This window comes from Giraffa tippelskirchi, chromosome 8 (assembly GCF_054371585.1).
Source record: "Giraffa tippelskirchi isolate mGirTip1 chromosome 8, T2T-mGirTip1v1.2.pri, whole genome shotgun sequence".
Classification (NCBI taxonomy): domain Eukaryota; kingdom Metazoa; phylum Chordata; class Mammalia; order Artiodactyla; family Giraffidae; genus Giraffa; species Giraffa tippelskirchi.
The window spans coordinates 124073619-124098159 of record NC_137282.1 but is presented as its reverse complement, the minus strand read 5'-3'; the positions used below and the strand labels follow the sequence as shown (position 1 = coordinate 124098159).

The window sequence follows — 24541 nt, the reverse complement described above, 5'->3', positions numbered from 1 at the left end:
GTGTGTGCTGGTACCATTGTAGCAGCTCTCACATCTGTGAGTGAGCCTCTGTGATTGTGTGTGTGTGTGTGTGTGTGTGTGTGTGTGTGCTGGTACCATTGTAGCAGCTCTCACATCTGTGAGTGAGCCTCTGTGATTGTGTGTGTGTGTGTGTGTGTGTGTGTGTGTGTGTGTGTGTGTGCTGGTACCATTGTAGCAGCTCTCACATCTGTGAGTGAGCCTCTGTGATTCTGTGTGTGTGTGTGTGTGTGTGTGTGTGTGTACCAGGAGGACAGCTTGGGGGAGGGAGATGAGTCAGCTTCTGATTGTGTGTGTGTGTGTACGCGCGCAGGTGTGTGTGTCTGTGTGCATGGTGTGTGTGTGTATGTGCAGGGGTGTGTGTGTGTGCACGCGCACAGGTGTGTGTGTCTGTGTGTGTGTATGTGTGTGTACCAGGAGGACAGCTCGGGGGAGGGAGATGAGTCAGCCTCTGTGATTGTGTGTGTGTGCAGGTGTGTGTGTGTGCGTGCATGCACTGGTGTGTGTGTCTGTATGCATGGTGTGTGTGTGCACGTGCATGTGTGTGTGTGTGCGTGCACGTGCAGGGGTGTGTGTGTGTGTGTGTGTGTGTGTGTGTGTGTGTGTTCCAGGAGGACAGCTCGGGGGAGGGAAGTGAGCCTGGCTGCTCACGGCCGCCTGCACCCCCCTCCCCTCCTCCATCTGCAGGGACCTGCTGGCACACCTGGTCCTGAAGGGCGACAAGGAGAGAAGGGCGCCAAGGTGGGGAGAGGCCCCAGATGCTGGGACACCCCCTGCACTGCCCTGCCCCTCCTGGTCCTCACCCTCTGGCCTCCAGACGCCTCCCCACGCCCCCTCTTCCAGGCGGGGTTGCCTGTCCTCCTCCCTACCCCAGGGGTCTCGGGGGCTCGACCCCTCCCCTCTGTCTCACCCCATCCACCTTGGATCCGCTGCCCCTACCACACCATCCTCTGCCTTTAGGGACACTTCTTTGGTGTGTTTCAGGGGGATCCTGGCCCTGTGGGCGCCCCAGGGAAGACAGGCCCTGTGGGTCCTGCAGGCCCAGCAGGAAAACCTGGTCCTGACGGCCTGAGAGGTCTCCCTGGCTCAGTGGTAAGTCATGAGTGGAGAGGTTCGGCCGGGCTGGGAGGGGTGTGGTGGGGGGACACGTCTCCTGATCCCTGTGGTCCCCTCAAATCTGCAGGGTCAGCAAGGCCGTCCCGGGGCCACAGGCCAGGCCGGGCCTCCAGGCCCTGTGGTGAGTGACTGTGGATGGGGTGTGGTGAGGTGGGGCCCCTGGGGCAGCAGGCATCCAGCCTTGGAGGAAGTGGGAAGTGGTGGTTGGAGAGGTGGTCCCACCTCCCACAGGAGAGAGTGACTTTCTGTCTCCCCACAGGGACCCCCAGGGCTGCCTGGCCTCCGGGGCGATGTGGGGGCCAAGGGAGAGAAGGTGAGTGACCACGCGCGGCCAGGAGTCTCAGCCTCCTTGTGAAGCCTCCGGGGACCCCATGTTCTCGGGGAGCCCTCCTCAGTCGGGGCTGTGGCAGCCCCGGTCTTTCCACAGCCCTGGCCTGAGTCCCCCATGCCCTCTGGGCTCCGACCCCTGTGGTCCTCCTTCTCCCCATCCACGGGTCTCTTCTGTGGCTGCCCCTCACCACCTGTCTGCTTTTCCAGGGTCACCCAGGTCTCATCGGACTGATCGGCCCCCCTGGGGAGCAGGGAGAGAAGGGTGATCGTGGGCTTCCCGGTCCTCAGGGCTCCACCGGGCAAAAGGGAGAGACAGTGAGTGCAAGGCGTGGTGCTAGGAGGTCTGAGCAGATGGAGGGTGGGGACTCAGGGGGCGTGCTGCCGGCCGGGTTGGGGGTGGATACAGTGCTGGGCAGGGTGGGGCGTGGGCGGCAGGGAGGGGAGGAGGATGAAGTTGAACCCGGCCCCCCCTTCCTAGGGCATTCCGGGAGCATCTGGCCCTATTGGTCCTGGAGGGCCCCCCGGCCTCCCTGTGAGTATCCCATCTGTTCCTTCCCTCAATCCTCTAAACCCTGCGGCCCCCATAATCCCCCACTGGTTTCCACGGCAACCGCCAGCCTAACACGCAGAGGCCCCCATGTCCCCCATATGTTCTTGCACCTGCAGAGTTTCCAACCTGTCCTTCCAGCGCCTCCCGGGTGTCCCCTTGTCTCCCCCGCCTGCCCCTCCTGGGTAGCCCCAGGCTCCTGTGGACTCGTGACCTCACCTCTGCAGTTCTCCACGTCCCGACCTTCCCCTGTGGTGACCGCCTCTTTCTTGTTCCTCATTTCACAGGGACCTGCTGGCCCCAAAGGAGCCAAAGGAGCCACAGTGAGTGACCCCCAGCAGCTCTGACCGCCCTCCCACCACACATACAGCTGAACTCGACACTGTCTCTCCAGGACAAATATCCTACCCAGCCCTTGACCGATTTCACCCTCTGTAACCTTAATCGTGTACTTGACCTCTTGACCCCTCCGTGACCTCATTGCCTCCTTTGGCAGGGCCCAGCCGGACCTAAGGGAGAGAAGGGTGTCCAGGGCCCTCCGGGACACCCGGTGAGTCACGAGACAGGGCCCGCTTTTCTGTTGGCCCCCCTCTGTCTGGTGTTTCTCTGTGTCTCCCTCACCCTGACCTCGTCTCTCACGCTCTCTGTCCGTCCCTCCCCCAGGGCCCCCCAGGCGAGGTGATCCAGCCCCTGCCCATCCAGATGCCCAAGAAGACTCGGCGCTCGGTGGACGGAAGCCGCCTGATGCAGGAAGATGAAGCTGTGCTGACTGGGGGGGCCCCGGGCAGTCCTGGGGGGCTGGAGGAGATCTTCGGCTCCCTGGACTCCCTGCGGGAGGAGATTGAGCAAATGAGGCGGCCCACGGGGACCCAGGACAGCCCTGCACGCACCTGCCAGGACCTGAAGCTCTGCCACCCGGAGCTGCCCGACGGTCAGTGCCAGCCTCAGGAGCTCACCTTGTGAACCACAGTGCCGATGTGAACAAGCAGGATGGATGTCAGGGAGGCCTGGGGAAGCTGTCGGGGTGGGGATGAGGCGGGGGGGGGACTTGGGGTGGCAGCTCTTACCAACCAGATCAGACGTGTTCCAATATTTAGCAACTGGTGTGATGGTTCAGTGGGTAAAGAATCTGCCTGCAACGCAGGAGATACAGGAGACACAGGTTTGATCCCTGGGTCAGGCAGATCCCTGGAGGAAGAAATGGCAACCCAGTCCAGTATTCTTGCCTGAAAAATCCCGTGGACAGAGGATCCTGGTGGGCTGTAGTCCAAAGGAAGGGAAAGAGTAGGACATGCCTGAGTGACTGAACACAGAAACACAAAATAGCTCATTCAGTTGTCGGCTGCTGTCAGAAAGCGTATTTAAAGAGCTTCCCAGGTGGTAGTGATAAAGAATCTGCCTGCCAATTCAGGAGACACAACAGGTTCAATCCCTGGGTTGAGAGGATCCCTTGTAGTGGGAAATGGCAGCCCACTCCAGTATTCTTGCCTGGAAAGTTCCACAGACAGAGGAACCTGGCAGGCTACAGTCCACGGGGTCACAAAGAGTCAGACACGACGGCACACACATGCACACGCACACACATGTGGTCCTCTGAGGGTCATCAGCTCACTGCCTGGTGTCTACATGAATAAACACACTCATGGACAACATGCTGGCGTTTACACACACAGACACGTGTGCAAGCCTGTGACCACACATTGTACCAGTGTGAGGGTGTCAGCGCTCCTCCCGACTCCAAGCGCCAGCCTGGGGGTGGTGCTAGGGGGAGGAGTGGCAGGGGCGGGAAGGGGCCTAAAGTGATGAGGGAGACGTGGGGCAGGCTCTGCTCTGGGGGACAGGGCAGGTGGGGGCGGCCAGTGGGAGCCGTGGGGGGATGTGTGGGGCAGAGAGCCTCTTGGGTACAAGGCGCAGGCACCCTGACCGCCGCCCCTTTGCTTGACAGGAGAGTACTGGGTCGACCCCAACCAGGGCTGCGCTCGGGATGCCTTCCGGGTGTTCTGCAACTTTACGGCTGGTGGGGAGACCTGTGTGACGCCCAGGGACGACGTCACGCAGGTGAGAGCTGGCCCCTGGCCTCCCTGACCCTGTGGAGCCCCCCTCTGGGCCTAGAGGCTTCTGGGTTTCCGACGTCCCCTGGCCTTTGACCCAGGGGAGCTGGCGGACGCTCCTGTTCCTTCTTGCCAGTCTCCTGCTGCTAACTTCGTCTCCTGTCCTTGACCACCTGCGGCAAAAGTTTGCCCTCTGTTGGTCCCCCCGGCCCCTCCCCGGCCCCTCCCCGTCCACTCCCCGTCCACTCCGCTCCCGTGACCCTGGCCCCGGCCCTGCCTGTGACCGCAGCCCCCTCTCCCCCCAGTTCTCCTACGTGGACTCCGAGGGCGCCCCGGTGGGCGTGGTGCAGCTCACCTTCCTGCGGCTGCTCAGCGTCTCAGCCCGCCAGAACATCTCCTACCCCTGCTCTGGGGAGGCCCAGGACGGCCCCCTGAAGCTCCGGGGGGCCAACGAGGACGAGCTGAGCCCGGAGACCAGCCCCTACGTCAAGGAGTTCCGGGACGGCTGCCAGGTGGGCACCAGGGAGAGCTGGGTGGGGGCGGGTCCGGGACTCAGGCTGGAGGAGGCGGTGGGAAGACCCCCGGGCAGGGGCCCTGGGCCGAGCAGGAGGAAGCCTGCTTCCTGGTGTCCGGAACGGCAGGAAGGCTGGGCGGTGGAGGATGGGTTCACCTTAAGCGCATCTTGTAGGCTCATAAGCGTATTTACGTAGGTTCCCCTTTGGACACATGGGGTTGTAAACACTGCCCACTCCCCAGGGAGGACACCCCCAATCTGTACATGCGTCTCCAGGGTTGCCTGGAGAGGGTCACACAGGTACACACACGTGTGGAATCATGTTAGCTGTCATCACACACAGCCACAAACACAGGTACACACATCCCTGTAGAGTCACACAGGCTCGCACAACCACTACAGACAGATAATCTCAAAGACAAACTCACAGCTGCTCAGACTGGCTCAAGAGTGCATGCACATGTGTGCACACACACACACACAACCAACTTTCCCAGCTTTCCCAGTCCTGACTCTCTGGAAGAAACTTTAGAAAGGAAATTGAGCACAGTTTGAACATGTGACACAGACGAGGGATCAGCGTCTCGCAGTGCTCGAAGGAGCGGGGGGCCAGGGCCTGCGGTTGGGGGGCCCAAGGGTCCCGTGGGCCTTTCCCACGCTCACTCCTCTTGCTCTTGTCTCTCTCCCCGCTCCTCAAGACCCAGCAAGGCCGGACGGTGCTGGAGGTTCACACACCTGTGCTGGAGCAGCTGCCGGTGCTGGACGCCTCCTTCTCAGACCTGGGGGCCCCTCCGAGGCGGGGCGGGGTGCTGCTGGGGCCTGTCTGCTTCATGGGCTAGGACCTTCTCCTCTGTCTGACCCTGTCCGCCGACACCAGGCCCGCCTGGAATCCCACAGCATCGGCTCTGTGCCACCTCGCAGGAGGGCTTCTTGCCATCTAGGGGGCCTCGGGCCAGGGCACTGAGAGTGCCCAGTCAGGGGCAAAGCAGGGGAGGGGCGCCCCGGGCCTCGCGGCTCTCCCCCTGGAGCCTGTGCCCTGCTCGACAGCTGAGTCCCTTATTTAAAATTTACTTCCCAGTCACCCCAAACACGTGGAAGAGAAGAGAAAGGACACTGTGTATTTTGTATTTAAAAGTAATTATATTATTTAAAGCGTGGAAAACAAAATGACAAAAAAGATAAAGAGAGAAATGCCAACAAAAATCAGCGGACTTTGGAGACGGGGCGCTCCAGGGGTGAGCCCTGGCACCCTCCTCCTCGTCTCAGGGCTTTCCTCAGTGACTGTGGGGGGCTGGGGGCCGACCCCCGCCTCCCTCACACCCACCCCCAGCACCCACTGTGAACGCTGGAATACATGGTCTCCTTTGTCTCAGGGCTCTGCCTCTCTCTGCCCAGGTGGGGCTCACTCATCTCTACCTACTGGGTGTTTGGCTCCCTGACCTACCTGCCTGCTGTCTTTCATTTGGTCTGGGGTCTTGCAGGAACGTCTGTTACTTGGGGACCAGGCTACTCCCCCAGGGGAGACGTGGAATAGTGAGGGGTGTGTGCAGGGCCAGTGGTCAGCAGATGGTTGAAATATTGAGATTCTTCCACACTAGTTGGGAAGCCACCGTGGCCCTGAGTCCCCTGAGTATCCCACTGACATCCTGACCAACCCCATCCTTGCCCTGGATGCCCCCCACCCTCCCTGATCTGGATGGAAGGGACTTCCAGGACCTTGTCCAGCACTATGACCTGCGTCCACTCTGACTGGTGGTTAAAAAATGTGATTGTCTCCTCCTAGGGTGTATGTCTGTGGTGCTTGTGTTGTTATTTCAATCCTCACCCCGACCCTCCTCCCACCACGCCCCTTACTCCTGGCTGAGCTGTTACCAGAAATGGACGGCTTAATCCGTTTCCTGGAGGACTTGTCCCGTTGCGGTGTTAGGGTGCAGAGAAAGTTCATAACAGACCCCCCAGCGACATCAGCTGGGGGCCCAGGGTTCTGTGCGACCCTGGCGCCGGAGCAGTTCATGGTGAGGGCGTGCTGACCCTCCCTGGTTTTAACTGACACCCCTTCCCCACCTTTAGGGACCTCGAGGCTGGAAGGGGCCTTAGATGCCTGGTCTGAGCTCCTTGCGAATGAGGAGAGCCAGGCTGACTTTCACGACGGCGTTTACTGCCCCTGCCTTTGGTGCAGGCTTGCCTGCCCGGTCATTAATAGCCAGGGCTGCGGGCGGGGCCCCCCAGGCTCGTGTGTATCAGCGTCCACGTTCCTCCAGGCTTCCCGCACAGACTCCAGGCAAGACGCACAGGGCTCGGCCGGAGTCTCCTCCGACTCCCGGCCGCCCCCCAGAGCCCCCCCACCCCGAGGCTTGTTCAGCAGCTCCGAGCCTTCCGGGCCAGGTCTCCCCTCTGCTCAGGGCTGGCCGCACCGCCCGGCATCCCTGGCAGCTCCCAGGCTGCGCATCCCGCCTCCCGCCCGTCTGGGCAGGAGACGAAGTCTTCTTCCGGGGCCTCCGGGTCGCGAGGCCGCTTTCCTCGCGGGATGCCCGGTCGCGGGCGCGGGAGGAGCACGCGTGTGCGCGTCCTGGCTTCCGGTCCGCAGACCCAGGGGAGCTGGCGGGAGAGGGGCCGGCTTGCATCCCCGACCCGGAGTCCCGGGAGGCAGCACCCCGCCCCTCCTTCCGGGGATCCCCGACGGCGCCGCCTGGACCGCGTCCCCGCCCCCGAGGACAGAGCCCGGATCCCTGAAACCCTGCAGTGCCGGAGCTGACTCGGTCTCAGCCCCAGGGCGCCCCCCATGCGGAAGCCCAGCCTCGCCATGGCGGCGGGCGCGCGGGAAAGCCGGGCGCAGGTGAAGACCCCTTTCGGCGCGGGCGCCCGGGAGGCGCGCGTCTCTGCTTCTGCTGCCCCCTGGTGCCAGCGCCCAGGGCGCCCCCGGCTAACGCGCAAGCGCAGCGATTCTGAGCCCCGAAAAGGCCCCTGACCGCCGCCCCTCTGGAGTCATCAGCTGAGTCCTCACGCCCACGGCCCAAGGGCGGCAGCCCTTGAACGTCGTCTGCTTGGGGTCAGGCGATGGATGTGGCTTCTGGGATCACCCACGCTCTCGTCTCCATCTCAACGGCTTCAGACACCCTCCTCCCCCCGCCCCGCACCCCAGGCCTCCGCTGAAGAGAGATAAGACCTAACTAGACACTCCCCACTCTGCCCGCCCGCACCCACTCCCAGCCAAGCCGGGGCCAGAGCCAAGGTTTCTCCAGAGCTTTCTCTGCAGCTGGAGCCAAACCGCAGAGGTCGCCCTCGGAGCACAAAGGGGAGTGCCCCCAAAGGTCACTTTTGGTCAGATACTCTGAGCTCAGAGGGCTTTTCTCGAGGAAACAAAGCCATGCATTTACTCCAATAACATTTATACACGGCGGTTAGGTCCCCAGGCCAATCCACAAAAGCCTATTTAACTAGTATGCCAAGCAACCCCGTATAACAGTTTTATGAGCAATTCCGTGCCAAGCTGCAGGCGAGGACGCCAGGACCACAGCCCTCTGCTTGCGGCGGGGCTTCTCCTGCTCCTGCAGCGAGCTGGGGCCTGGCTCTAAGGAAGGATGAGGGGGTTCAAGGGCTGGGCTCAGAGGTGGAAGTTTCGGGGTGGGGCTGGGCGTGGGTGGGGCAAATGTCCCGCCATCTGGACGTGTGGGTGCCGGCGGCACCTCCAGGGGCTTGTGGGCAGTGGAAGCTTCTAGATGGCGTGGTGAGGAGATATATAGAGGGAAACAGAAACCTGGCGAGTGGATTTGGGTTTGGTTGAGTCAGAACCTAAATTCTTGTAGGAGGGCCTGGGTTCTGAAATGTCTTGGCTGCCTCTCAAAAGGGTTTGACTTGAACCTAATAAGGAAGAGGGAGTCAGTGATGGCGTTTGGAACAGTATGTCCTTTGATGGAGTTGTCTGCCGGCAACTCCCCTCACCCCTCAGGTTGGAGGAGGGTGTGAGGGTTCCAGACACAGGCACACAGCCAACAGTAGGTTGGCAGGCTTAGGAGGGGGGCACCTGGAGTAGGGAAGTCAGTAAGACTATAGCACAAATGCTGGGGATGGGTCCTCTAGTCTGCCACACTTTGGACTGCTGCTTCTTAGCCTTAAGCTGATATTTGTGGTGTCTGTGAAAGTGAAAGTGAAAGTCACTCAGTTGTGCCCGACTCTGTGACCCCATGGACTATACAGTCCATGGAATTCTCCAGACCAGAATACTGGAGTGGGCAGCTTTTCCCTCCTCCAGGGGATCTTCCCAACCCAGGGATCGAACCCAGGTCTCCAACGTTGCAGGCAGATTCTTTATTACCAGCTGATCCACAGGGAAACCCAAGAATACTGGTGTGGGTAGCCTATCCCTTCTCCAGGTGATCTTCCTGACCCAGGAATTGAACTGGGGTCTCCTGCATTGCAGGCAGATTCTTTACCCACTGAGCTACCAGGGACTTCTGGTCAAAAAACAATTTGTAAAATTTGGACCACTTAGATAACTGTACTTGGGAGCATTCCATATCCCAGAAGGCTGTGGGCTCCATGTCTCTGCTTCTGCTTGGTCATCAAGTCAGTGAGATATGGCATCACTGGGCAAATTTCTTTGGCTAAAGTATAACACATGTTTGGGTTATAGCTGTTGTGCTTTTGTTAATATCACTGTGAAACATGACATCAGGCGAAAAAGAAAAGCTGCATTAGCACTTCTCTGGTGGTCCAGAGGTTAAGAATCCGCCTTCCAATGCAAGGGACACCAGTTCGATCTCTGGCTCAGGAAGATTCCACATGCTGTGGAGCAACTAAGCCCGTGTGCCACAACTGCTGAGCCCACGTGCTGCAACTGCTGAAGCCCCGCCCCGAGAGCTGGTGCTCCACAACAAGAGAAGCCCCCGCACCACAGCTAGACTGCAGCCCCGCTCGCTGCAACGAGAGGAAGCTGTGGGCAGCAACAAAGACCCACCACAGCCAAAACAAACAACTGAATGAAACAAACAACTGATTGAAGGAAAAGCTGCCGTAGACATGCCTGACACCACTTAGTGGTAGAAATAACCAGTCCCACCTGTTGTGTCTTTAAAGAGTGATTTTTATGGCTATTGCAAATGCTTTGAAGATACTAAGTCTCCTGCCTGGCAGATGAGGATGCAACATGGAATACGGGAAAGCGTAACAGTCGCTGAATGGTCTTATTGATTTATTACCACCAAAGAATCTACACCGGGTCCTTTCTGAAATCCTTTGAGATGGCACCAAGCTCAAGAGATGCCCATAGACCCACACAACAGCATCTGAGATTCATTCTCCATCCTGTCAGCCGCAGTTTCAGGGCTCACAGACCCTCCCTTGCTCTTTACTGACAAGCACTGTGGAGGATGTCATGTTGGACAAGGCACCAAGTAAGCTCAGATAAGCGGCTGTGAGAGACACGTTCGTCGAGGTCCTGCCTTGGGACTACATCTGGTGATTGAGGGTGATACGTACATCGAGAGCTCCATTTTATATTTCCAGGAGTTACTCTTCTGTTTTCATTGTGAACCAGAGATGCTGTATGTATTGGTTCGGATTGACTGACCTGTGAGACGCAGAAAACCTTGAGAACAATCGTGGTTTAACCAAGGCTAACTTTTGTTTATTTCTCGCGTCGAACCCCAGAGCTGGTATGGTGTTTAACTGGGTCAGAGATTCAGGCTTTTTCCCTCCTGTTGCAGTAGCCTTAACATGACTCTTACCTCTCAGGTCCAATATGGTTGCTGGAGTTCCAGCTTTCATGTTTGCCTTCTCTCAGGAAAGAGGAAGCAGAAAGAAGGATCCAAGACCACCTTCCAGAAGCTGCACACAGCAGTTCTGCTTACAATGCGTTGGCCAGAACTCACGCGTGGCCACAGGTAATTGGAAAGGAGGATGGGAAACTAGGACTCATCCTCAAAGTCTATGAGTCCAAATAAAATGGAAATTTCTATTAAGGAATTGTGGGTTTAAAGATATGGGGGGACAATTCTCTGCATGGTATGTCTCTAAATAATTTCTTGAGAAAATCTAGAAAGGGAGGACTGTGCGGTGGCTACTTTTACCAATGAAGCAGTCCCACAATTAACACATCTATGTAGAATCTAGGAAAATGGTATAGATGATCTTATTTGCAAAAAAGAAATAGAGACACAGACATAGAGAACAAACACATGGACACTAAGGGGGAAAAGGGAGTGTGGGGTGAACTGGGAGACTGGGATGAACATATGTACTCTATTGATCCTATGGATAAAATAGGTAACTATTGAGAGCCTGCTGTAGAGCACAGGGAACTCCACTCAGTGCTCTGTGGGGACCTAAACGGGAAGGAAATCCAAAAAAGAGGTGTTCTATGTATACATATTGCTGTTTCACTTTGTTGTAGAGACTAGCACAACATTGTAAAACAACTATACTCTCATAAAATTTAATTTAAAAAAAGAATTAAAAAAAAGCAGTCCCACATCTTCCTTAAAAATCAACTGTTTAATAGTTTATTTTTGCCTCCATGGGAGAGGGTTCCAATGTAACCTACCCAGAAGTGGTGGCCTAAAAACCAACAGCTTTAGGCAATGCATTAAGCAGAAATTTAAATATAAACAGGCTACTTATCCTGTTTTGCTGGCAAACTTTCCTCTAGGGATTGCTTACAGTTCTTTAGGCTGTTACAGGCACCTACAGCGTGTGTCACACTTTCTCTGTGACTCCACCATGAGTCATGTCTACTGGTGTGCTTGCCTCTGAGTGCCCGAGAAGGTCATTGACTTTGTTGGAGTACCAGTGGAACTGCTGTAATATGTATCATCTCGAGATGATTTTATTCTATGTTAATGGATTTGTGTTTATTTTTGGCCGTGCTGGGCCTTCGCTGCTTTAGAGCACAGGCTCAGTAGTTGTGGTGCATGGGCTTAGTTGCCGCGCGGCGTGTGGGATCTTCCTGGAGTAGGGATCGAACCCGTGTCCGCTGCATTGGCAGGCCAACAGCGTACCACCAGGGAAGTCCTCAAGATGATTTTAATCAGAAATGTCAGCCAAACCAAAGTTTCAGAGACCCGTGCCATACAGTTATGTATTCAGTACTCCAGTTCTTAAACTCCAGTGGTCTATATACCTGTTTGGCTGTGAGAGCCGTGCTTTCCACTAGAACCTTCTGTGATGACAGATATACTCTACATCTGTGCAGTCCAGTATGGTGGCCACTAGCCACATGTGGCTATCAAGCACTTGAAAGAACAGGTTAGTGTACCTAAAGAGTTTTATTTTTAGTTTTATTAAATTTTAACTAACCTCAATGGCCACATGTAGCTAGAGGCTACCATATCAGACAGCATAGCCCTAAGGCATCTTACTGTTTAAAGACCCACATCAGCATTGAAACATGTATGTTACCATATGTGAAATAGATCACCAGTCCAAGTTTGATGCATGAAACAGGGCGCTCACAGCCGGTGCACTGGGACGACCCTGAGGGATGGGGTGGGGAGGGAAGTGGGAGGAGGTTCGAGACGGGGGACATATGTGCACCCATGGCTGATTCATGTCAGTGTATGGCAAAAACCACCACAATATTGTAATTAGCCTCCAATTAAAATAAATAAATTAATTTAAAAAATCCATATGAATTTGGATCCATTTTTAGTAATATGATGAAGAGATCCCAATTTAATACAGAGGTGGGAGATTCAGATTTCAGAATTCAAACAGGCCGATTAATTTCTGCTCTTCTTTTTGAGGGTAGGGAATTTCAAGGGCCTGATGTTAGGCAAAATTTTCTTCCCCCAAAATTTACTGAAAATTTTGTGGTTTTATGGTTCATTCCCTTTTTATAATAAAATCAATAGAGGAAGACAGAGTTTTGGGGTGCAGTTTTCAAAAAAAACCAGGTTTACTGAGATATAGTTTATATATAGTCATTTCATCTTCTTTAACTGTCCTGTCCTGTGAGTTTTGACAAGCATATTCATTGTGTAATCGTCACCTCTATAAAGGAAAGGCTATGTCTACCACCCTCATAAAGTTCCTCACAGACATAATTGTTTTCAAGTCACCCCTGGTTAGTGTGTCGTAAATTTAATGAACAGTTTTAATCCTTGCATTGGGTTTAGGTCATCTCTTTAACTTCTGCTTTATTGGATTGAGCCTCAGGGTGAAAATGTCTACTGCGGTCCTATAGTGAATGTGATTTGCTGGGGCAGTCAAGGGAAAACAAACTGGTGGTGGGCATAGTTCATTGGTATTGAAAAGAATATCAGCCAGATGAATGCCTACATGCTAATCAAGAATTGATTTAGAGAGATCTTTTACTAAGGAAATAACACCAGGTACCGTGCTAACCACATTTTACTTACTTTTAAGTAAATAGATGAGTGAAATATATAAAAAGTACTTAGGGACATCCCTGGTGGTCCAGGCTAAGATTTCAAATTCCCAAGATGGCCTGGGTTTGATCCCTAGTCAGGGGACTAGATCCCATATGCTGCAGCTGAAGATCCCGCCTGCTGTTGGGAAGATCCCTTAGAAGAGGAAATGGCAACCCACTCCAGTATTCCTGCCTGGAAAATCCCATGGACAGAGGAGCCCTGTGGGCTGTGGACGGTCCATGGGATCAGAAAGACTTGGACACAACTGAGCGACCGAGCATGCACACTGCAACTAAGACCTGGCACAGACAAATAAACAAAATAAATATGTTTTAAAAAGTACTTAGAACAGTCCCTGGCATCTAGTAGGCACGATTTAAGAATTACCTATTTAAAAAAGAGAATTTGCTATTACTCTTTAAAAAAATGTGATAGTTGATTTGTTTCAAGTGTACAACAAAGTGATTCAGTTATATATATTTTTCAGGTTAAATTGTATTATATATTATTACAAGATATTGAATACAACTCCATGTGCTATACAGTAAATCCTTCTTGCTTATCTACTTTATGAATAGTAGTTTGTATCTGTTAATTCCCTTCTAATTTGTCTCTTCCTCCCCCTCCCCTTTGGGAACCATAAGTTTGTTTTTATGTCTGTGAGTCTGTTTTGCATATAGATTCATCTATATTATTTTTTAGATTCCACATATAAGTGTTATCATATAGTATGTGTCTTTCTCTGACATCACTAGGTATAATATTCTCTAAGTCCATCCATGTTGCTGCAAATGGCAATATTTCATTCTTTTTTTATTTTTTAATTAAAAAATCTTTTTTACTTTCTAAACATTTAAAATTGAAGTATAGCTGGTTTACAGTGTTGTGTTAATTTCTACTGTACAGCACAATGACTCAGTTATTATATATATATATACATTATTTTTTATATTCTGTTTCATTATGGTTTATTCCAGGATATTAAATATAGTTCCATGTGCTATAAAGTAGGACCTTGTTATCCAACAATTCATTCTTTTTTTTCTTATCACTGAGTAATATTAGTAATTGGGCTTCCCAGGTGGCTCAATGGTAAAGAATCTGTCTGCCAGTGCAGAAGATCCCTGGGAAAGGGAAGATCCCCTGGAGGAGGGCATGGCAACCCACTCCTACAGTATTCTTGCCTGGAGAATCCCATGGACAGAGGAGCCCAGCCGGCTACAGTCCATGGGATCACAAAAGAGTCAGACACGACTTAGTGACTTAACAACACAATACTAAGAATTAGCTATTGCTGGAGACACAGGCAAGTCTGGGTCATTCTCTTGTGGGGTCACTGCTCCTTTCTCCTGGGTCCTGGTGCACACAAGATTCTGTTGTGCCCTCCGAGAGTCTATTTCCTAGTCCTGTGTAACTTCTGGCAGCTCCATGGTGGGGTTAATGGTAATCTCCTCCAAGAGGGCTTATGCCATACCCAAGTCTGCTGCAGCCAGAGCCCCTGTCCCTGTGGCAGTCCACTGCCGACCCGTACCCCCACAGGAGACGCTCAAACACAGTTCTGTCTCAGTCTCTGTGGGGTCCCTGGGTCCTGGCTGCAGACCACCTGACCTGCCTCTTGAGAAATCGGTATGCAGTTCAGGAAGCAACAGTTAGAACTGGACATGGAACAACAGACTGGTTCCAAATAGGAAAAGGAGTACATCAGGCTGTATATTGTCACCCTGCTTATTTAACTTATATGCAGAGTACATCGTGAGAAACACTGGGCTGGAGGAAGCACAAGTTGGAAGGAATCAAGATTGCCGGGAGAAATATCAATAACCTCAGATATGCAGGTGACACCACTCTTATGGCAGAAAGCGAAGAAGAACTAAAGAGCCTCTTGATGAAAGTGAAAGAGGAGAGTGAAACAGTTGGCTTGAAACTCAACATTCAGAAAACTAAGATCATGGCATTTGGTCCCATCACTTCATGGCAAATAGATGAGGAAACAGTGGCAGACTTTATTTTCTTGGGCTCCAAAATCACTGCTGATGGTGACTGCAGCCATGAAATTGAAAGACGTTTACTCCTTGGAAGAAAAGTTATGACCAACCTAGACAGCATAATAAAAAGCAGGACAACGGTCCGTCTAGTCAAGGCTATGGTTTTTCCAGTAGTCATGTATGGATGTGAGAGTTGGACTATAAAGAAAGCTGAGCGCTGAAGAATTGATGCTTTTGAACTGTGGTGTTGGAGAAGACTCTTGAGAGCCCCTTGGACTGCAAGGAGATCCAACCAGTCCATCCTAAAGGAGATCAGTCCTGAATATTCATTGGAAGAACTGATGCTGAAGCTGAAACTCCAATACTTTGGCCACCTGCTGCGAAGAACTGACTCATTGGAAAAGACCCTGATGATGGGAAAGATTGAAGGCGGGAGGAGAAGGGAATGACAGAGGATGAGATGGCTGGATGGCATCACCAACTCAATGGACGTGAGTTTGGGTAAACTCTGGGAGTTGGTTATGGACATGGAGGTCTGGCGTGCTGCAGTCCATGGGGTCACAAAGAGTCGGGCACAAGAGCGACTGAACTGAACTGATTGATGGAGAAGGATAAATTGGGCGATTGTGATTGACATATACACACTACTGTAAATAAAATAGATGACTAATAAGAAGATATTGTATAGTACAGGGAACTTTCCTCAATACTCTGAAATAGGCTGCATAGGAAAAGAATCTAAAAAGAAAAAAGAGTGGATATATGTATATGTATAACTGACTCACTTCATTGTAAAGCTGAAACTAACTCTTTGCAACCCCATAGACTATACAGTCCATGGAATTCTCCAGGCCAGAATACTGGAGTGGATAGCCTTTCCCTTCTCGAGGGGATCTCCCCAACCCAGGGATCCAACCCAGGTCTCCTGCGTTGCAGGTGGATTCTTTACCAACTGAGCTATCAGGGAAGCCCCATGAAACTAACACAATATTGTAAATCAACTATATTGCAATAAAAATTTTTTAAAGAATTAGCTGTTATTCTTAATATTGCTATAATTCGCAATTAACTTCCAAGATTCACCTATCTTTTGACTGAACAAAATGAGATGTTTGAGAGTTCTGTTTGGGACTTTCCTGGCAGTTCAGTGGTTAAGACTCCACATCCCAGTGCAGGGAGCGTGGTTCAATCCCTCCTCAGGGAATGAGGAATTAAGATCCCACATGTGGGGGGATCTTGAGGTGTGGCAAAAAAAAAAAAAAAGAGAGAGAGAATTCTGTTGGTGGGATGGATTACTTCAAGTTTTTCCAACTATTTTGTCATAATTGTTTTTTGCATGTTCTTCTAGAGACTTGGCCCTGTTTCTTATTGACATGTTTTTGTGGGGACGTGGAATTCCAAGGGTTCAAAGTGGAAGCTTTTCTATTTCCCAAAATTGCAGTAATAGATTCAAAGAACATACGCAGGGACAGGTGAAATCACCACAGAAACATTTTGTTTCTCTGTAACCCCATTGAGTGTTATCACAACCTGTCCCTTTAGATTCTTTCTCCTCCAGATGCCCCAACCGTCAAAATAGCCCTCTTATTAGGTTAGGTTTCCTAATTAAAAGTTGCTCTTGCTTGTGTATCTGAAAGTTCCTAGACTTTTGCAATACTGTCCTTATTCCCATGTTTGTTAATCGAGTGTAGTGTTTCCAGACAGAGCTGACCGTGTCACACACAGATCCGGGGAGAGGACACAGGAGTTGTTGGTGTGTCCTGGGAGAGGGTCTGGCTTGATCTTCAGGGCAAAGTTCTTTAGACTCAGAAGGTGAATCAGAGGAGGTGTGTGGAGATGCCCCCTTTCCGTATGTACTGTGTTCTCAAAGTTTGTGAGCTTTTTGTCTTGGTAATTCCCTTTGGCTTCTTTCCCAGCATTTTCCAACTACATGAGTTGGGACTTTGCCAGCTATGGCTGTAGCTTCTATATCTGCCAGAACTGGACTGTTTTTGGATGCTTCCTTCATCTCTTTTGTAAACATACTAAGTTGCTAGTGGGCCTGTTAGGTTTTTGAGATTTTGCTCTCCCCAAATCTAATGATCCAATGACCAGAGAAGACTCTTTATCTCTACCTTCCCTGGCTTCTTAACTTCTTTTTCATTTTTCAGTTTTGTAGCAACTTATCTTACAGGTGGTCCTGCCTCCATTAAAGGTACAATAGAAGGCAAAGCCTTCATTTATTTGTTTGTTTTATGTATATTTTTTGGCCATGCCGTGTGGCTTGTGGGATCTCAGTTCCCTGACCAGGGGTTGAAGACACGGCCTCTGCAGTGAAAGTGCCGAGTCCTAACCGCTGGACCACCAGGGAATTCCAAGAGGGCCCGTATTTTTTTAGAGAAGGATTGTAAACTCAACTCTGCCCGTCCAGTATGGTAATCACTAGTCACACGTGGCTATAATAATTAAATTTAACTTATTTAGAATTAAATGAAAAATTGAATCCATTTGTTGCACCAGCCGCTGGCATTTTCAGTACTCACGAGTATACGCGGCTAGCAGTACCCTACTGGGCGGCTCGGATATAAACATTTCCATCATAGAGGAAAGTTCTATTGGGCGGTGCTGCTGCTGATTCCACTCGCTTTATACATACCAGGACTCTACTTACATAGACCTTCTTCTTTCCAAAGTTGATTTGGACATGTTTTTGTGGGACGTGTTTGACATGTTTTTGCCTTCTGTTGGTATGTTTCTTTATATGCAATTATTTAAAAATATAAATAGGGACTTCCCTGGCGATCTAGTGGCTGAGACTCCATGCTTCCAAATTCAGGGAATGCAGGTTCAATCCCTGTTCGGGAAACTAAGACTCCCACATACCATGCTGCCAAAAAAGAAAAACAAAATTTATTAAAAAAATATAAATATTGCAAAGAGCAATGATTAGCATATTTCCATGGGGGCTGTCAAAGCACAGCCAAACCACAGAAGTGCTGGTGCTGCCAAAGCCTCTACATTTGGCCATATTTATTCTAACTTTTATATGTCTAACCTTTCCATTGTGAATGTAGGATTACTCCAACTAATTGTGGACGAATCCCTTGGTTTCTTGTCCCAAGTTTAAATTCCACCATTGGCCACTAGGGGGCGATGGTAGCCTATTGAAGATTCTCTAAAGAACAGGTAAAATTCAGATTCTTGGCAATGGATAATTTTGCCTTTTCTCTCAAAAATCTTAAGACTATTTCTCATGAAAATTACAAGTATCCCACAGTTTTATTTGTCTTTTTAAGTTTTACATTTATTTATTTTAAAATTTTATTTTAATTGCAGTATACTTGATCTACAATATTGTGCCAATTTCTGCTATACAGCAGAGTGACTCAATTATACACATATAGACATTCCTTTTTAAACTATCTTTTCCGTCATGTTGTATCACAGGATGTTGAATATAGTTCCTTGTGCTGTACAGTAGGACTTTGTTTTTTCTCCATCCTGTATGTAATAGTTTCCATCTGCTAATCCCAAATTCCCAATCTTTCCTTCCCCCATCCACAGGGTTAATTTCCTATAGTTGCCCAATAAAAAATGGAAAGGAAAAGAAGCATTAATAATTTTATCTTCCATGTTTTCTTGTGATAATTTTCTACCCCCAAGAGGGCAAGTTTCAAAACCCGATTTGATGCTTAAGATCCTGAGTTGACTCACAACTTTATGACTGTGCTCTGATGATGGCACATTAGAAGGAATTCTTGGTCAAACAGAAAGTCAGAATGCTGAAGAATTGATGCTTTCAAACGGTGATATTGGAGAAGACTCTTGAGAGTCCCTTGGATATGAAGGAGATCAAACCACTCAATCCTAAAGGAAATCAACCCTGAATATTCATTAGAAGGACTGATGTTGAAGCTGAAACTCCAATACTTTGGCCACCTGATGTGAAGAACTGACTCATTGGAAAAGACCCAGTTGCTAGGAAAGATTGAAGGTAAGAGGAGAAGGGGACGACAGAGGATGAGATGGTTGGATGGCATCACTGACTCAATGGACATGAGTTTGAGCAAGCTCCGGGAGATGGTGAAGGACAGGAAGCCTGGTGAGCTGCAGTCCTTGGGGTCGCAAAGAGTCGGACACGAATGAGCGACTGAACAATAACAACATAAGCAGAGGGTGGAATGTTCAGGACTCTAAGGTAACAGAATGATTTTTAAACTAAGATTTAAAAATATGGTTACGAAGTAGTTATAAAGTCACAGATGTAGAAAACAAACTTGTGGTTATTGAGATGGAAAGGACAGGAGGAGGGATAGGTTGGAAGATTGGAATTGACATAAACACACTATTGTTGTTGTTCAGTTGCTCAGTCGTGTCCGACTCTTTGTGACCCCAAGGACTGCAGCTCACCAGGCTTCCCTGTCCTTCACTATCTCCCGGAGTTTACTCAAACTCATGTCCATTGAGTCGGTGATGCCATCCAACCATCTCATCTTCTGTCGTCCCCTTCTTCTCCTGCCTTCAATCTTTCCCAGCATCAGGGTCTTTTTTGAGTTGGCACTTTGCATCAGGTGGCTAAAGTATTGGAGCTTCAGCATCAGTCCTCCCAATGAATATTCAGTGTTGATTCCCTCTAGGATTGACTGGTTTGATCTCCTTGCAGTCCAAGGGATCAAGAGTTTTCTCCAACACCAAAGTTCAAAAGCATCAATTCTTCAGTGCTCAGCCTTCTTTATGGTCTATCTCTTACATCCATATATGACTACTGGAAAAACCATAGCTTTGACTAGACAGACCTTTGTTTGCAAAGTATTGTCTGCTTTTTAATATGCTGTCTAGGTTAAGGACCTACTGTATAGCACAAGGGATTCTTCTCAATATTCTGTAATGACCTATATGGGAAAATAATCTAAAAAAGAGTGGATATATGTATATGTATAAGTGATTAACTTTGCTGTACAGCAGAAATGAACGCAACATTGTAAATCAACTACAGTCCAATCAAAATTAACTTTAAAATGTGGCAATCACTCCAAAGTTCTGAATCTCGGAGTGGAGACTTCACGGGAAGCAATGCCAGATGGTCAGGTCCCAGCTTCAGGGGCTGAAGGGATACTGAGGGGAGAGGCCAATCCCCGTGTTCGAGAGCCAGGCACGAAGGTGATACTTTCCTGAGGTTTTCTAACAAGGACAGAGTCTCTAGGCTCTCTAAGGGCAGGAATAAACACATGCTAGAATCTCCAGATCTAGCATGAATCTGCCAGCCCAGACCACAGTCAGGGGGTTGAGGAGAAAAAACACGGGGTGGTATGACCTCAACACATGGTGAGTGGACCCCAGAGCTTGGGGTCCACAGGGTCGTCAGGGAGTAACTCACTGCACCCCAAGGGGACAGTCTGTCCAGGTTGGGGTGCTCCACTGGCAAGTGTAGACACCTCCCTGCCGATGGGTCATTTGCAGCATCACTAGGAGCTGGGAGGCCCAGTCTCCATGATGGATCAGGTGGGTGGACACAACCCCAGCTGTTTCCTCCTGTCCATTCAGGGACCAGTGGACTTGAATGTGGCCCGGGCAGAAATCGGTCACGTGTTAGACAAGCAGATTGTGTTCCTGCAGGCTCTCCTGCTTGGAGGAGGCGACATTCACTTTAGGTTGGACGAGGAGTGTGGGACGGAGAAGGCAATGGCACCCCACTCCAGTACTCTTGCCTGGAAACTCCCATGGACAGAGGAGCCTGCTAGGCTGCAGTCCAAGGGGTCGCTAAGAGTCGGACACGACTGAGCGACTTCACTTTCACTTTTCATTTTCATGCATTGTGGTAGGAAATGGCAACCCACTCCAGTGTTCTTGCCTGGAGAATCCCAGGGATGGGGGAGCCTGGTGGGCTGCCGTCTATGGGGTCGCACAGAGTCGGGCACGACTGAAGCGACTTAGCAGCAGGAGTGTGGGAAATAATCTTGTTATGACAACAGAGACAGATAAAGCTCACATTAAGTGATTTTCTTGCCAAACTGACTTTTACTTAAAGAAAAAATTAAATTGAAGTTTATTTGCTGTACATGATTATATAAGTTACAGGTGTACATTACAGTGACTCACTGTTTTTAAGCCAAATTGACATTTAGCTGTTAAAGATAAATATATCATCCAGTAAGCTATTTGAAGGCAGAAGATGGGAAAAGAGTTGGAAAAACAGAATAAAACATTCAAATTTTCCAAGAAAGACCTTGTCAGACATAATAGAGAGCAGAGAGGACCAGGAGAGGGTCAAAGCCGGCACCCTGTAACACCCCATAACATTTTCTCCAGAAACGTCTAAGCTGGTAACTAATATTCTTTGAAGAGAAATGTTGAGCCTGTGATGAAGCTGCCTAAATTGACATTTCCCCATTTTGCTCAAAAGGATGTATCATCCTGCCAAATATGATCTTGGAATTAGAATATTATCAGCCAATAGGCTTCTTTTGATCTCTCAGCCTGATATCCTCATTAGGAGAAGAGAAGAAAAGAAGCATCTTGATTCTTTCTTCTTTTATGTGTGTTTCCTAGTTTTCTCTGCCGACCTCCTTGCAACAACAACAACAAAAGATTGTAGCAAGAGTCAGGAATCCAGTGTTCTTTCTGTGTTTAATTAGCAGGAAGCCTGGCCCTTTCTCATGCTGGTCTCCCCACGGCTCTGTGAAGCCTTCTGGGTTCAGGCCACTCAGCCTGGGACCTACTGGGGCTTGGAGATGGGGCAGAGAGCTCAACTCTTCTGCGATGCCTGAGCCCACTCCTTCCAGGGGCTTCTCTCCCCATCCTTCCTCTCACCTCTGCACTTCAGGGTGGAACCCTTGTCCACGCACAGTTGGGTCTGTACATTGTGTCCACATCGATTTGTCTCAGTCCCAGGAACTCACTCTGGATATTCTAGTCTGGGGCAGTTTTTCTTTATTTTTAATATTTTTAAAAATTTTATTTAAATATAGTTGATTTATAATGTTGTGTTCATTTCTGCTGCATAGCAAAGTGGCTTGGTTATACATATACATCCTTTTTCATATTCTTTTCCATTATGGGGTCTTTTTCAGTTTACATATACATGTATCTATTATTTTTCAAATTTTTGTCTCAGTTAGGTTATTATGGAGTATTGAGCAGAGTTCCCTGTGCTATGCAGTAAGTCCTTGTGGTTATCTATTTTATTTTATTATTTGTTTAGGCTGTGCCATGCAGCTTGCAGGATCTAAGGTCCTTGACCAGGGATGGAAACTGAGGCCCCTGTAGTGAAAATTCGTGGTCTTAACCACAGGCCTGCCAGTGAAGTCCATTGGCTATTTTAAATATAGCAATGGGTATGCGTCAATCCCAAACTCCCAATCTATCCCTTCCCTCTACCACCCTTCCTCCTGGTAACCATAAGTTAGTTCTCTATGTCTGTGAGTCTGTTTCTGTTTTGTAAACAAGTTCATTTTTATCATGGTATTTGTCTTTCTTTGTTATTCTCTAGGTCCAACTGTGTTGCTGCAGATGGCATGATTCTGTTCTTTTTAATGGCTGAGTAATATTCCATTGTGTATATGCACCGCATCTGTTGATGGACACTTAGGTTGCTTCCATGCCTTGGCTACTATAAAAAGCACCACAATGAACATGCACTGATGCTTCCTTCTTGGTCACAGCTAGAAATACGCGCATGGCGCTGTCAAACTGGATGCAAATTTCTGTTGTAAAAGTATTGCTTTTAGTGGTCCATCTTGTTGAACTCAGCGGTCACTCCTCTGTACATGTATTGCCCTGTGGAAGATAGAGACCAGTGTAGGACTGCGCTGGGAGAGACTCCCACACCCACTTTCCTTGTGATGTTGAGTGCCTGCACCCAGGGCCATGTAGGTCCTGTCTTTTGCCTCTTTCCTTGAGTCTCCATTCTCCTTCAGCCAGAATGTCTGGCTGGAGAACTCAGAGGGCTGCCTCGGCCCTGTGTCCAGGGAGCGCTGACCCAGAGAGCTGCAATTATAACTTCATGTTTTCTTTCTGTCTCCTCACCTCATCTCCAGCCTCTTTGCAGTCTCTCTCAATGCATTGACATGGCAACACAGTATTAGTTATTACTGCTGATGTGAAGTGTTTTGATGACTACCCCTGAACCTGTCACTTCCCAGGGCAAAATGATGGAATATTCAGAGTTTTTAGACTCAGTTGTGTGATCTTGGAGAAGTCACAGACCTTCCCTGGTCCAAAGTTTCCCTTCCCCACAGATGGGGGATTTGGCTAAATTATCTCTGGGGTCCTTTCCAGCATTAACTATAAAGAGCCCTGCCTTAGGGAACCTTCAGGTTTGAGAGGAAATCAAGCAGGTGGGCAGGTGGAGAGAGCTGGAGAGAGTGACGTGACCTCTCCATAGGGTGCTTGACCTCTCACTGGTGACCTCTCCGTAGGGTGCTTCTTGACCTCTCACTGGTCATCGGCTGGAAAGATCACCTTCTTCTTAGGGGCCTGCGAGGGGAGACCCTGAAGGGGCAGGTGTGAGGGATGAAGGGGAGTCCTAACCCCGCTGTTTGTCCTACTGCAGGTGGCAACCTTTCAGCGACAGAAGAGGACAGAAGGGAAGCATCAAATCTACTTTATTTATTTATTGGCTGCACTGACTGGCTTGCAGGATCTTAGTTCCCCAACCAGGTTTCACCACAGTGAGCTTGCTGAGTCCTAGCTACTGGACCAGCAGGAAATTCCACTTTTTTTTTTTTGCATCAGATCTTTAAAGCTCCAGTCCCTTTGAATCTCTGTGCTCCTCAGCACCAATGATGAGTGTCCCCAAACACCCCTCCAATTCCTGCCCATCCGTGATTCCTCTCCATTTGGCTCACTGCAGAGGTCCTGACGCAAAGAGAGCACTTAATGCAGGACAGAAATTGAAGTATGATGACATGGTGAGCCCCACACTGATCTATAAGCCCCAGTCTCTGGGACTTCTCCCTACACAGCATCCTTCCTGAGAAATCCCAAGACCAGTAAATACCCCTGTGCCAGAGCTGGACATGTCTGGTGCCTTCCCGGTGATGCCAGGGCCTGTCCCCGGTCTCTCTAAACTTTCAAGTTCCTAGAGCACGTGTCGCACACCCAGAATGTGGGTGCAGGTACCTCAGTCCGTGACCTGCCAAGAGGCTGGTCTAGAGAATGTTGGCTCCACCCTGGGTACTTTCCACCCGAGAGAATGAAGTAGAGGGAACAAGGATGGTTGCTGTTCACTATGGGGCTGATTTACTCTGAACAAATATAATCGTACAATTTTGTGTTAGTTTCAGGTATATAGCAAAGTGATTCAGTTATGTATACACACACACACACACACACACACACACATATATATATTCAGTTATACATTTATAAGGATACTTTTCATGTTCTCTAACATTATTACACGATATTGAGTATAGTTCCCTGAGTTATCCTGTAGATCCTTGTTGGTTATCTATTTTATTTTATTTTTTTAAATTTTATTTTGTTACTTAGGCTTCTCACTGCAGTGGCTTCTTTGTTGCAGAGCGCGGGCTCTGGGGCAAGCAGGTTTCAGTAGTTTCGGCTCCCAGGCGCTAGAACACAGCTCAATAGTTGTGGCACACGGGCTTCGTTGCTCTGTGGCATGTGGGATCCTC

At 49.8% G+C, this 24541-nt stretch overlaps 1 protein-coding gene and 1 long non-coding RNA gene across 4 annotated transcripts in view; both read left to right on the top strand.

Moving 5' to 3' along the window:
- The window catches only part of COL11A2 (collagen type XI alpha 2 chain), a 29982-nt gene extending 24034 nt beyond the window's left edge, over window positions 1–5948 (top strand). For all 3 annotated transcript variants that reach the window (XM_081519890.1, XM_081519889.1, XM_081519891.1), the window contains 12 exons: window positions 706–759; window positions 1003–1110; window positions 1202–1255; window positions 1394–1447; window positions 1672–1779; window positions 1943–1996; window positions 2299–2334; window positions 2508–2561; window positions 2675–2942; window positions 3957–4069; window positions 4368–4574; window positions 5275–5948. In XM_081519890.1, the coding sequence (XP_081376016.1) occupies window positions 706–759; window positions 1003–1110; window positions 1202–1255; window positions 1394–1447; window positions 1672–1779; window positions 1943–1996; window positions 2299–2334; window positions 2508–2561; window positions 2675–2942; window positions 3957–4069; window positions 4368–4574; window positions 5275–5415 (1251 nt within the window). In that variant the 3' untranslated portion in view covers window positions 5416–5948. The remainder of the gene's footprint in view (window positions 1–705; window positions 760–1002; window positions 1111–1201; window positions 1256–1393; window positions 1448–1671; window positions 1780–1942; window positions 1997–2298; window positions 2335–2507; window positions 2562–2674; window positions 2943–3956; window positions 4070–4367; window positions 4575–5274) is intronic.
- A 1199-nt stretch (window positions 5949–7147) lies between these two features.
- On the top strand, window positions 7148–24181 carry LOC145517455 (uncharacterized). The gene is made up of 2 exons (XR_014062048.1): window positions 7148–10458; window positions 23458–24181. It is a non-coding gene; the product is annotated as an uncharacterized LOC145517455 (long non-coding RNA).
- Window positions 24182–24541: the final 360 nt, after the last annotated feature.